This window comes from Lepidochelys olivacea, assembly GCF_965140295.1.
Source record: "Lepidochelys olivacea isolate rLepOli2 genome assembly, chromosome: 1".
Classification (NCBI taxonomy): domain Eukaryota; kingdom Metazoa; phylum Chordata; order Testudines; family Cheloniidae; genus Lepidochelys; species Lepidochelys olivacea.
The window spans coordinates 218,006,349-218,019,569 of record NC_140411.1 but is presented as its reverse complement, the minus strand read 5'-3'; the positions used below and the strand labels follow the sequence as shown (position 1 = coordinate 218,019,569).

General features: G+C 50.1%; 1 protein-coding gene across 1 annotated transcript in view; it reads right to left on the bottom strand.

The window, feature by feature from the left end:
* Positions 1-13,221, bottom strand: part of LOC311526016 (alpha-2-macroglobulin-like) — a 57,746-nt gene that overhangs the window by 29,969 nt on the left and 14,556 nt on the right. The window contains exons 7-21 of the mRNA XM_084638623.1: positions 12,839-12,923; positions 11,872-11,995; positions 10,782-10,896; positions 10,492-10,601; positions 9,855-10,016; positions 9,240-9,467; positions 8,795-8,858; positions 7,677-7,819; positions 7,116-7,265; positions 6,452-6,622; positions 5,397-5,484; positions 3,205-3,328; positions 2,323-2,551; positions 1,030-1,156; positions 234-355 (exon numbers count right to left, since the gene is read on the bottom strand). Coding sequence (XP_084494749.1) covers positions 234-355; positions 1,030-1,156; positions 2,323-2,551; positions 3,205-3,328; positions 5,397-5,484; positions 6,452-6,622; positions 7,116-7,265; positions 7,677-7,819; positions 8,795-8,858; positions 9,240-9,467; positions 9,855-10,016; positions 10,492-10,601; positions 10,782-10,896; positions 11,872-11,995; positions 12,839-12,923 — 2,042 coding nt within the window. The remainder of the gene's footprint in view (positions 1-233; positions 356-1,029; positions 1,157-2,322; positions 2,552-3,204; positions 3,329-5,396; positions 5,485-6,451; positions 6,623-7,115; positions 7,266-7,676; positions 7,820-8,794; positions 8,859-9,239; positions 9,468-9,854; positions 10,017-10,491; positions 10,602-10,781; positions 10,897-11,871; positions 11,996-12,838; positions 12,924-13,221) is intronic.

Genomic DNA, 13,221 nt, shown 5'->3' with positions numbered 1-13,221 from the left:
AACAAGGTACCAGTATTTTCCTGTAAGGAGTGATGCAGTATTACAGTTTATATTGGCCAATGTAGAGACTTATCACTGCTTCCCTTTACAGCATTAGACAATGTCTGATCATATGAAGTCATTAAGGCTTCCCTGTAAAACCAAGACGACCTGCAGCATTATATCAGTTGTCACGACCCAGCAGTAAGTTATCATGGCTTCTCTATTCCACAGGGACTAAACAGCCCACCTACCTCCACTAACAAATGTTTGATCACCGTGTCCCTCCGCCCTTTGTCCAGGGACTCCACTACCTCGTTCCCGCAGGGCAGATCTGTCTTCAGGGCCTCAGCGCTCACTGAGAAATTCACAGTCCCTGGAACAAAGAAGGATAAGTGTTCTGCCAGGCACTGCAGCTACAGGGGTGTCAGAGTCATTCGCTTGGCGTTGTGCTTTGCAGCACCACGGGTTACATGGAAACCTCTCTAAAGAGGGCAGAGCTCAAGTCACATGTAGTTAGCACTATAGCACAGCTCTGCAGAAGCCTTAGTTCCAACCCCTCGGCTCCAACAGCTACGCTGAATGGGGCTGGGCAAGATGGAGAGGAGGGGAGTGCAGGGGCAGGCCTTCAGATTCTCACACTCAGACCCCTGCATGGTGTCAGAGCCATCATCTTTCTTTTCCAGAAATTTCAGACCCAACCAGTCTGTCAGTCCAGGTATTTATATGGCCCTCATCGCAGTCGTGTACTGCACCTCCCATACATGGATGAATGTATTATTCCAATTTTACAGATGGGGAAACTGAGGCACCAGGACATTGACTTTCCCAAGCGCTGGACACTGAGTCTAGGTCTCCTGAGTCCAGTCCAGTGCCTCAGCCATAAGGCCAGCCTTCCTCCTTTCACAGCAGATCAGTCCCTTCCAGAGAGGTTGGAAACGCCAGAAATCTTATCCAGAAATTTCGGTACCATTTGGTCCCTTTCACAGAGGTTTTGGACCCATCCATTAGTCCCTGATCTTGAGATTTTGAAGTTTCCAGGTCCCTTACCCAGAGATTTTGGGGTCACAGTCCAAGACACTGTTTTCCGCCCGTTCACACAGAGACAATAAGATTCTTCTTCCTTCTCCACAGGGGTAGCCCGGAAGTCATTAGATGAAACCAGTGAGATGCTGACCTATCCATTGTACAGAAAGGTGCCATCAGGCAGGGAGAGAGAAGGGTTCAAGGGGGTTGTGGGTAAATGGAGATGAGACAATGCAGGGGAGGAGAGGGGGCAGGGAGTTTGGGGGCCACAGGGATTTGGTGGGGCAGGGATTGAGGTGGGGAAAGCTGAGGGGTACCGTGGTTTGGGGAGGTGCAGGAGACTGAGGAGGGGCAGAGAGTTGGGTGCATGGCTCTGAAGAAACAGGAGATTGCAGGGCCTGAGGGACTCAGGACCAACTGTGGGAATAAAGACAAAATGGTGACCTCAAATTTACCACCTTGGCATGAGTCTGAGACCCCTCTGATGTCTTGTTAGGGGAGGAGGTGAAGTGCTGGCTGTGGGGGGCGGGGGGCTATCTGGGAGTAGCTGAGAGAGAACAGAATTGGGGACCATCAGTGAGCGTAGCAAAGGGCAGGAAAGGGATGGAGAAGAGGATGAGAGTGCCTTGGGGGCTCTTAACACCATAGAGCTTGTTCCCGCTTCACTTTATCTAGAATGAAACCCATTTAAATAAAAGCTGAGAGAAAAGTCACCACAATTTTGCAGGGACCCCCTTCCTGAGTCCCCTCCAGTCCCTTGTGCTGGAGCAGGAATACACTGCAGGCCAGTGGGGCTAGAGAGTCAGTGCCGTTTCCATGGATGCAACAGGCCAGTGAGTTTCCCAGCAGCTGTAGTGCAGCTGGGGGGCTTGTGTGGCATGAGGCCAAAGGCCAAGCACATAATGGATGGTGTCCATTCCAGGAAGCCGGGAGTCTCCGCTAGAGTAAGGGGTGATGCACAGTGTGTGGTCACCCCAGGTACCTTGCTTGCCATGGGGTCATGAGATAGGCACAGGAGGTCTAAGGCCAGGTGCCTTCAGCCACACAGGAAGTTGGTCTCAGGTATATCTGCAGCTCGCAAACCTTTGTCAGACAAACAGATCCCTTCTTTCCTAATGCCCACTCTGTACCCCAGTAGTAACACACACCTAGGAGCCAATCAGATTCCTCCTTTCCATCACCCATTTCTTACCACTGTAATAAGACAATTTGCTAGAGGCCAATCAGCTGCCTCCCCTGGATGGGAAACCATGTTGCAACTGGCCCATGTGGTCTCCTCCCTGCCCCCTGCTGAGGAAAGCTGCAAATGTCCCTTACTCTGATGCAGCGGGTCAGGTAGTTGAAGACAGTGGCCTTTAGCGTGAAGGCCTCGCCGCGCACCACAGAGTAGGGCAGGGTGAGCTCCACGAAGAAGGGCTGGAAGGCTCTGAGGGACACGGTCGGGGACAGGCCAAAGCCAGTATCTCTTGAAGTGCAGAATGCATTGGCTTTCCATTCTGTGATGGTGTCGGGGATGGTCACAGCCAAATCAGCACTTCCGTCAGACCTGGTGACCAAACGAGAACAAGGAGATGGGGGAAGCTTTCCTAGCTTTGGGGGAAAAAACCATGTCCCGCACAGCATCCTGAATTAACCCCCTCCCCCATTTGTAACTGCAGGGTCCTTTGGGAGCACTGGGGTGTGCATGCTGGTTGGTTATTGTAGGCTCACTGCAGAGCACTTCCTCCCATCCCATCCTACATCCAGCTCTGCAGAAGAATCATCCAGGTAACAAGACAAGGGGTGGGGTTCCACGGTGAACAGAAAATCCCTCAGACACACGGCTATAGAAAAGGATGAGATGCATAGCTAATAGTGACTTCTGCACCAGAGCTGGGACCAAAAAGAAATTACACCTCCTTCCGACACACACACACACTTAACAGGGGATTGTTAATTGAGATCCACACAATTGTCTTCCAGTTACTGAGAGGAGAAGGAGTGGCTGTGGTGTATTAGTAGAACTAGTTAACTTACTTCCTGCCTTTCCTCTACATGCCTATCCATCCCTCATGCTTGTGTCTCTCTAGTCTATCTACAACAGGTACTCCATCTTTCACAGAAGGATATAAGCACATCTCATGGTGTCTGAGCAATTTCTTCTGAGTGTCTGTGTAACCCAGTTGACTGCATTCACCACATCCCATAAACATCACTTACCTCACTGGAACTAATTCCCAAATCCACGTCTCAGGGAAATACTTCCGGATGGTCTCCACTGGGCCATGAGTGACATCTTCCACCATGTCATCAACTGAGAGATCTTCATCATATGAGAGCCTCGCTTTAGATGTTGGAGGAGATAAGGGAGAGAAACGTGATATGTTAGACCTCATTCCTTATCATGGCACTTTGTTTCCAGTTCGTGACAGATTGGATTCTAAACGCTAGATTTGAAACCCCCTCTTTTCAAATTCAGACCCAACTTAAACCTATCTCTGCTTGCAACCACTCACTCCTTTCCCCACCCCACTCTCCCAATATCATCAACTGTCTTTTCTGAATTTCTTTAGAAGCCATTGAAAAAACATCTCTAGAGCCCTATTATGAGCTCAGCACCATCTGTTTTCTAAAGACTTCTGCACTTCTTATAAGGGTGGTATGGATGGATGAACATGTTTATTCCACCTCCACCAATCATGGCGTAGATGGGAAGCCCAGACACAATAACTGTTTTGAAGCAGCCCTCCAAGCCCTGCCTATATCCACTTCAAATGGAATTAACCTGTGGAACTCACTGCCCCAAGCTGTTATAAATGCAAATAGTTCAGTGAGTTTCACAGAAAAAAATCTTGTGTCTGTATATGACTAAGAGTAGCAGCAACACTAGTGACACCAGCTCGGATTCAGATGATCCGGGATAGCAGTTCTCATGCTTCAGCTGATATCCAGCCATAGATCAGGAAGAAATTTGCCCCACAGCACAGTGAGGTGTAATACAGAGGTGTTCCACCTTCCTCTGAAGCAGCCACCACTGGCCATTGTCTGAAGAGGGACTCTGCGCTAGAAAGATGACAGTGCTGATCCAATATAGTCAGGAGGCGGGACACTGCCATATATAGACCAGTAGTCTGATGTTCTACAGTAGGAATGGGGACATTGGATTAGAGGGTCAGTGATCTGATCTGGTTACTCTTCATTTCCACTGGAGTAACTGAGAGCATAATTAACACTAATATTTAGACATCTAATCTCAAGAGCTCTTCACAAGGCTGTGTAAGTATCATTAGTCCCCTTTTACAGATAGGAATATTAAGGCACAAAGAAGTGACATGGTTCACCCAAACTCACATAACCAAGGCAATGGCAGAGATGGGAATGAAATTCAGATTTCCTGACTCCCAATTCTAAACCCTCTCCACAAGTTCACGCGGGGTATGCCTACATTGCAGTGTAAGCCCAGTGTTATGGGAACTTGAATTAGCAGATCCTGGGTTTGTTAATCGAAGGTTTGAGTGTCTACACTCACTTGTAACCCCCGTTTAGGATTTGTTGAACCCTGGATCCCAGCTTGGGGTTCCAGCAAATAAGCATTTACACTGCATTATGTGGACCCAGGTCCGACCACCTCTATCCCAGACTTCCTAGCGCTCTCCAAAAATGTGGCCACACTAGCCCTTTGTTCATGGAGCACTGTGGGAAAACTTGACTGTTCACCAAACTTCACTGTCCCATGGACAAAGAAAGTCGACCTATGGGATGCTTTTGGCAGACCCCCAGAGCAACAGTCCAGTGGGGCTATATCTCCACTGCAAAGCAATAGGGTTTGAACCCTGGGTCCTGGCTTGACTCAGGCTCCTCCTTGCATCCCTGTGGGGTCCTGGGACCCTATGTCCAAGCCAGGAGTTTGCACGATTTGTGCATAGATAGATGAGAGTTTAGGCTACAGCCTGAGTTAAAACCTTGGGCACACATTGCAGTGTGAACATACCCACTGCCTCCCCTTTGAACTTGGCCCCCTCTCTGCTTAATTTTTCTTCTGGTGCTTGCTATAAAATGGAAATGTGGAAGTGGAAATCGTCCTGTTCCATAAATTCAACAAGATTTAGCAGCCAGTTTGTGCCAGTGCAGCACATCTACATTTGGGGGGGGGGGTGCAAGGTGCCACTGCATCAGTGTAGTTACAACAGTGCACATTTCCTTAGCTGGTGAGCAAGCAGGTGGGAATGGACCAGATTCCTATTTCAGGCCTGACTTTCTTGGATTTTGGCCAGCATAGCTGAGAACAGAGTCTGGTCCTACTGGCCTAGTTTCCATGCAGAGGAGAGGGTGAAAGGGAGGGGAGCAGGAAAAGCACCTAACAGGGGGGTATCAGCAGGGCAAAACAAAGCAGGCTCTTTTCCCGCCATTACCATATTCCATAGATACACCGGTCATTCTCTTCATGCAGAGTTTGGGCTTATGGACCTTGGTGCTGGTGAAGACTTTTAAACCCATCTCCTGTAAAAAGATAACCCAGACAGGCATATGGTAAAGTAAACCATACGTCGGGAGATAAACGTGCCGTCTGGACTGGATCGGGATGTGACGGGCTTATCACAGTGCAGGGATGGGTCACTGCAAGAGCAGATACTAAGGCCTGAGGGGTCAATGCCTGTGTGGCTGGTGGGAAGCCAAGGGCAAGGTCTATGTCAGTGAAAGGCGCCGGACCAGCGGCTGGAGACGGACGTCCTGTGTGTCCTCAGAGCAGGTTCATCAGAGGCATCAGCCATGCAAGCTTCCGCCATGCACTCAGCCCCTGCTGGCTTGCCTCAGCCCTGCCCTGGAGGGAGATCAGCCTCTCTGGCCCAGTCCATCCCCTGCCTCTCTGCTGAGATGCCTAACAAGTCATTGTCAGATGTGCTGGGGATCGGATGATTTGGGAGTGAGTCCCACCGGCAACAAACCTGAGATCCCGCAAGACACCAAACCTTCACCAGCTGGGGCTGGGTAATTACCTGGGTGCTGGCTCAGAGCAGCTCTCTGCACATGTGTGTATGTGCGTATGTGTGTGGATAAAATGGGGACTGGCACTTCACAGAGACCTACATAGATGGGAGAGAGAGCGTGTGGGACAGGATCTCTTTGACAAAATGGCTGCAGAGGCTGAGTCGCTCATTTCTGCGCTCTATTTCTTTGCCCCAGCTATTAGGACGTCTCCTTGTCATGTTTAAATTAGTGATGGGAAACCTCTGGAGTTCAGTGGTTGAGAGAGGCATTCAGTCCTCAATGCTGGGGGATTCCCATCTGGGGTTTTCTGGGCCAGGTTTAATTATTACCTTGAATGAGCTAGCTAACAAGCACCCAACTAAGTGTGCTCAGACAGCACCTATGGGATATGACAGGAGTTTGCTCCGCCAAGAACACGGTGGGGAAATCATCTGAACTAACAGCGATTTCACACACTAAAGGGAGACGTGGGCCTCACCTTGAGAACGTTGTAGGCATCCCCTTCACCGTCAGGAGAAATGGGTCCGTAGATGAATCCATTTAAAATGACGTTCTCGAGTGTCACACAAGGGTTATCATCTTCTTCCTCCAAATGGTGCCCCCGGTAATTATAACCCCTGATCTCCTTCACCGGGAGCAAATCATACACCTGCGGGTATGACATGTCTCGATGTCAGTGACCACAGGCCCAATAATAATAAACCAGCATGTGCCACCCTAGTGATCACAGACAACTTTAAGCTAACACATCTGTGCATGCAATCCCAGTGACCAAGGGTGATCCTACAATAACAAAACCCTACAGTAACAGAGCAGAATGTCTGACTCCACGGCTCAGCACTGACTTTTCAATAATAACCCAGTGTGTGCTGACCAGTACTCACCAGCGGCCCTCCAATAATAAATCAGTATGTGTGGTTGTGTCCTCACAAGCGGCCCCAGAACTACAAATCACTGGGTGCAGCAACAGTTTTCATGAGCGCCCTACATAGATCAAGCAGTGGGCGCAGACCTTGTGCTGACTTGGGACCCTACAATAACAGGCAGACTGCTCTGCCCTAGCTCTCACAAGTGATTCTCTGCACTTTCCAGACAAGATCATCTCTTGTGCCCATTGATCACCAGGACAGGCTGGCACTTACAGAGCTGGGCGAGAGCTCGGCTTCAGGCTTCATGAGGAGGACACTCTTGTCCACAGCACGGACGGCGCACAGGGAGCCTGGGGAGGCTCCGAACCGGAGGTGAGTGTTGGAGGCGGGGAGGCCCTCGGCCGGTAAGAAATGCAAGTCGACCTGCAACCCCAGGAAAGGTGTTAGAGGAGCTACTTCAGCTCAGTCCTGGAACCACCTCACCCAGCTCTGCCAATGCCCCTCAACTCTGCCCTGCAGCCCCCTGCTATTCCAGTCCTGGGCTCCCCACACAGCTCTGCCAATGCCCCTCAGCCCTGACCAGTGCAATTCAAACATGACCAGCAGCGCCCCCTATACGTCAGTTCTGTTTCCACCCTCCATAATTCTGCCTATGGAAATTAGTCCTGATGTGCATTCATCTCTCATATTCAATTGCTGATCCATGGTCAGTGTCCGATAGGTCATGGAGCCATTGAACGGTTCCTGAGTCTTCCTTGAAATTTGCCATTCCAGGTTCCACAGGTGGGCCATTGTCCATGGGGTGAATGCGAGTTATAGAAACTGGATGCTCACCTTATTGGCAAAGCAGTTTTCAATCTTGAAATGTTCGGAATTGGCGATAACTTCCCCGCTGGGTAAAGTGGTGTATACGAGTACCCGGGCCAGGGGGGCAATATCAGGCCTCACGGGGAGCCTCAGCTCAAATACCTGGATAACTGGCAAACAGAGAGGGGGGTGGCTAAGCTATAGAGAAGCAGCTCCAGGGCCACACATTTCCTTAGGCTCCCTCATGATGGCTGCAATATCAGCCACCCTGAAAAATGCGCTACCCAAGGGTAAGAGTTTTGGCACATAGTTGAGGCTTTTGACTCTTATTGCAGACACCTGGTGTGGGATACTCAGGTGAGATGGGTTTGGTGGATCTCAGCATGTCCTCTAAGTCCATGTCAGCTAGAGTCTAGCACTGTCGTCCATCAGTGCAGGATGCCCCTGCCCATGCAATAATGAAGGGGAGGAAAGAAGTGCATATTGTACAGTGGCTCTGTGCGGAGGGTTGTGCGTACAGGGTTGCAGAGGGGGTGGGATTCCACACTCCTGCTCCTAAAGGTGGAGTTTGCCCAGCCAGCCTGAATCAGTCAAACTGGGAATCCCTTGAGACTGCCATTAATGAAATGAAATCGGTCAGGGGAACTGTGTGTGTGTCAAAGGGAGAGAGAGACCATGACTAGTGAGATAAGGAGGAGAGAGAGAAAGTGAAGAGGAGAGAAGGGTGCTGTTCTCGTCACCTCCTACAGACAGAGCAACTCAGCCTCCCAGGATAGACAGAGAAAGGCGTGGGGAGAGCTCACGAGAATGGGTGGACATTTTTCAGATGATTTTTTGTTGTTGAAAAATGTAGACTCAGATCAAAGAAAACATTTCACAAATTTGTGTGAAATTCACCAAATGGTTTTGTTCAGAAAAAAAACTGGCAACAAATCAGAAAGTTTTGTTTCGACATTTCCTCAATGAAAGGTTCCATTTTTCAATTCTAAACAACTCCTCATTTATAATTTCCCTTCAATTCTATTTAAAAAAGATGAAAGCAGCACAAAAGTGAAATGGTTCACCAGCTCCCAAACAATTGTTTTTTGAGATTTCTGGTTCGGCCAGCAAACCGCAAAGTCAGTTATTCACACAGATCTACTCACGTTCTCCATCCCGCATGGGATGCACCTCGGTGCTTGCCCTCACGATGCCTCCCTTGGCCATCACCTGCCAGGAAGAAGAAACCCACCTGTTACAGAGGTCCTGGTGGGAGGTGCGGGATGCTCACGGGGGAATGCTGGGGTTGGGGGGGGTGTCTATACCGATGCCTTCCTGTGGGGAAGGAGCAGAAAATCCCGAAGAGCCATACAGAGAGTCCCAGACCCAGACTGGAGTTTATTGGGACCTCGACCAAGTCAGAAATTCTTTCTCCCAGCAGAAACCATCCACTCGCCGGCCAATTCTGCATTTCCTTCACTGGCTTTTACATGTAAATATCAAGGTCAAGTGAACCTGGCCTTGGGGCAGTTTGGTGGCCTGGGACATATATGGGTGTCTGGCCTCCAGTGCTGTGTCATGTGTACGGAAGTAGAGGTCATGAGGGCTTACCAAATAGTAAAAGACGATTTCTTTCTGCTCCCCCACGGCCTCTGGCTTCAGGATGTAGTGCACCCGGACCACCACGTTGGAGCCACAGCTTAAAGTCTGAGACATGGGCTCAATTTTGAGAAAGCTCTTACTCGGGGAGTAAAAGCGTTTTGCTCTGTGAACGACGTTACCATACACAGGGGTGACCCAGTCTGTGTCGTAACAGTTCAGTTCAGATTTATGGTTTGCCTGATAAAGAAGAACATTTTTACATCAGATCAAAAAGTGAGTAACAAGTCTACTAGCATTTCAGAAGGAAAAAGTGGGTAATTTTAAAAACATGTTCTTGGCAGATTTTTCAGTGCACAGTGCATTGATCTACATTTTCCATGCTCGTGTGGAGAGAGACAGAGATGGAGAAACAGAGGGAGAGCGACCGAGTGTGTGAAGGACAGAGAGAACAAGGGACAGAGAGAAAGAGAGCAAGACAGAGAGGAGGAGACTGAAATTCCCAGCCAACAAACTCTTTGTTTTATCTCCCGATGGGCAGAGAGATCAATAAACCCACGGACATCTCCTCTGGAGCTCAGCCAGTGACACCTCCCATCCCCTAGCTCCCTGGATTCAGCCACTCACGGTGATGTGAATGGAGGTGTCTGTGAAGTTGACAGTGTCTATGGAAAACCGGACTCGGCCCTCTTCATTTGTTGTGTAGTTGGCTTTGTATTTGTTTCCCCCTATGGAAATCCGGATTGTTTCATTGGTGATTGGAGCATCGGTCCCGTCCACCAGCTTCACCTAAAGGAACAAATCCAATCTCGGTTGCTTATACCAGGTAGGGAAAGCAGTCCCCACAGTCCTAATGACCCTTTGTCCACGTTATTCCCCTGAGGCAGCTCCAGAGGGTGCTTCCTACAGAGCTGACCACGGGGCAGGTATGTGCGACCATGCTGGGTAAGTCTGAACCACCTGAGGAGGTGGTTTGTCCTCCCAGAGTGTGTGATTGGGAACATGGGAAGGACTGTGCCGGTCACACCAATGGGCCTTCTCCTCTGTATTCTGTCTCTGACAGCACCAGGGGGTCAGAGAAAGGTGCTGCAATTCCCACTAATGGCAAAGATACCACAGCATGTGTAGAGGCAGAGGGAGATGGCTCCTGTTCCCGTGGTTTGTGATCGTCTCACGTTTTCCCTTTTCCATTTGCACATTCTCATTCTCCACAGACAAACACACTCGTGTCAGGTAATTTCCTGGGCTCTCAGAGGTTCCCTACCTGCCCAGAGAAGGGGATCCCTGGTTTGTAATGAGAGTCCACCTGCTCAAAGCTGATTGTGCTCATGGTGCCTGTGATCTCACTGGAGCCTGTCCCAGTTATCTCCACCCCTGCAAGAAAACACGGCATAGAGGGGCTTGAACTAATGCACTGACCTGCAGCTCCTTCAGATGCTCCAATGCTGCCCCCCACGTTGTCCAGCTCTGCCAGTGCCCTTCAGTGCTAGCTTGCAACACCCACTGCTATCGCAGTGCGGCCCCACAGCTCCACCAGGTCAGCATGATGCATACCTGTACCCTCTTCTGTGATCTTGCCTTGCACCTCAATTTTCATCTCATAACCCTTTCGCTTGAGCTGGAATATTTTAGTCTTCACCACATTGGAGACACAGCCTTGAACGTCTGCCTGAGCCAGAGACCAAAGATGAAATTACCATGGAAATCCCTGTACAATTCAGGTCCGTGTGGAACAGGAACAGATACTCCAGCACCCAAGACATTTGCCTGCTGCTTGGTTTGTCTTAATCTCATCCTCTTACTGGCTTGATCTGGCCGGACTCCATTTCTTACTTTCTTCCTCAACAAACCAATTAAGGCATCTCTGGTCCCCAGTGACTTATCCAACAGGCAGCCCTCTCTGATGCATTTCACCATAAATTCTCCTAGTTACAAGCCTGGTTCCCTGATTGTTCAGATCACACCCCCTAGATCTGCAACTTCCCATCAGTGTGATAAATCTCCTTGTGTCTTTTATCCACCCTTGGAATCCTCTCTCTTTCTTCATGCATATTCTTGCTCTCTTCTTCCTTCTCTTGTTCTTTCTCTCTCTTTCTGATTCTCCTCCTGTCTCTGTCTAACCTACTTCTATTTTCTCTCTCTTACTTTCTTCTCCTTCATAGTCTCTCTCTCTATCTCTTTATGGCTCTACCCCTATTCTCTCTACCTCCTTGCCCCATCTCTCTCTTTCTTCTTCCTCTTGAGTTCTCTCTCTCTTCCAGATCCCACAGTTCCCTCTTGCTTTCTCCTCTGCTCTGCTCTCCTCCCCATCTCAATCCCGTTCACAGACACAAAAACCTCTCAGGGTCTTTTCTTTCCCAGCTAGAAGAAACATCCATCCAGGGGTGAATCCTGATCTGGCTGATGTCAATTGGAGTTTTGCCACAGATTTCAATGGGGCCAGAATTTCACCCGAGGGGTTTTTCTTCATAATTTATATCCCCCAGCCCTGGCATCACCTCCTAACCAATACCTCCCTCCTGTGAGACAGAGCCCAACCCAGAACACACAATCCCAGCTGAGGTCTAACAATCCCCTTTGACAGACACAGATCACCCTCCTCAAGACAGTCACCTCCTGCCTATGGGATGGGCCTTGGACTTACTTGTCTGGTGAATTCCTCACACACAGCCTCGGCTTCTCTTCCATAGCAGTGTGACCTGGACTGGGAGAATCTCCGGCACACACGGACATTCACCAGGCCGGGGACAGGGGTCCCATAGGTGTATCTGTAACCAGAGAGGCGTTAAAGAGACACAAGGTGCTTAGACAGGGAGACAGAGTCAGGCAGAAGAGGCCTTTTGGGGCCCTTTATACCATTACCCCTGAGGACTCTGTTGCTGGTTTCCTAATGTCTATTCTCTGGAGCGCTGTCTAGTCCTGTTTTCCAATGACTCAAGTGACGGGGTTCCAGCCATTTCCCGGGGGAGATTATTCCATTACCCAGCAGGCCTCCCCATTAGGAAATGTTGCCTGATGGTCAGGCTCTTTTGCCCCTTAATCAGTTGAGTTTCCCTTCTCCCAGCTCCCTCCCATTTGGCCACACCTTTCTGGTACGGAAGAGCCCAGACCTGCGGACAGTATTCCAGGTGCAGTCTCCTCAGAGCTGTGGGGCCCAGAGCTGAACACTGTCTTCCAGGTGGGGTCGCACTTTAAGGCTATATAGAGAGGGATTATCATCTCCTGTCAACGCTATACAAGTGTCTGAAGGAGGCATCACCAAGGGGGGCCGGGATAATTTACGGAGGCACTTGGGGGTCTGATTAGGAAGGATGGAATGATGTTAAGAAAGGGGAAATTTGGGTTGAATAATGGAGAAAACCTTTCTGAGAGGGAGCTGTATGGGGCTGAGGCATCGTTTCCCGGGGTAGGGGGAGGAGCCCCATTGCTTGGGATGTTTAAAACTTGGGCTGGATGCAGACTAGACAGTAGGGAACAATTCTGCCCAGGGCCCTTGGGGATGGAGAGAAAGTGACCCAAGGGGCCTTCTCCAGCTCTGGTTTCTGGGGGTAGCAGCAGGAAGGCAACGGTGGATGAGCACAAAAAACAGTGACTCAAACCCTGAAACTCACAGACCACAGACGGCCACTTTCAGCTCCTCATCCTGGATGGTGATTTTCTTGGGCAGCTTCACTGACACCTCGTACTTGGGCAGCACTGAGGGAGAGAGACGGGCCGGACGTTGAGCAGAGCAGAGGGATCACGTGTACATCACTGTCACTACCCCATTGAGTGACAGACACAGCCTCTCCCCCTCCCCCCCCCGCAACGCATGGTGCCAGATCCTCAGCCTGCTATAAATCACCACAGCTCCATGCCCCTCAGTGCAGCTGAGCCAGTTTACACCAGCTGAGGATCCGGCCAGGGACTGTGGAACTGAAGAGAAAGACACCGTAACCCCTGCTCCCCTTCGCTCCCCTTGCCCAACCCTGCCCGCCGGGCTGTCGTTGCTTCA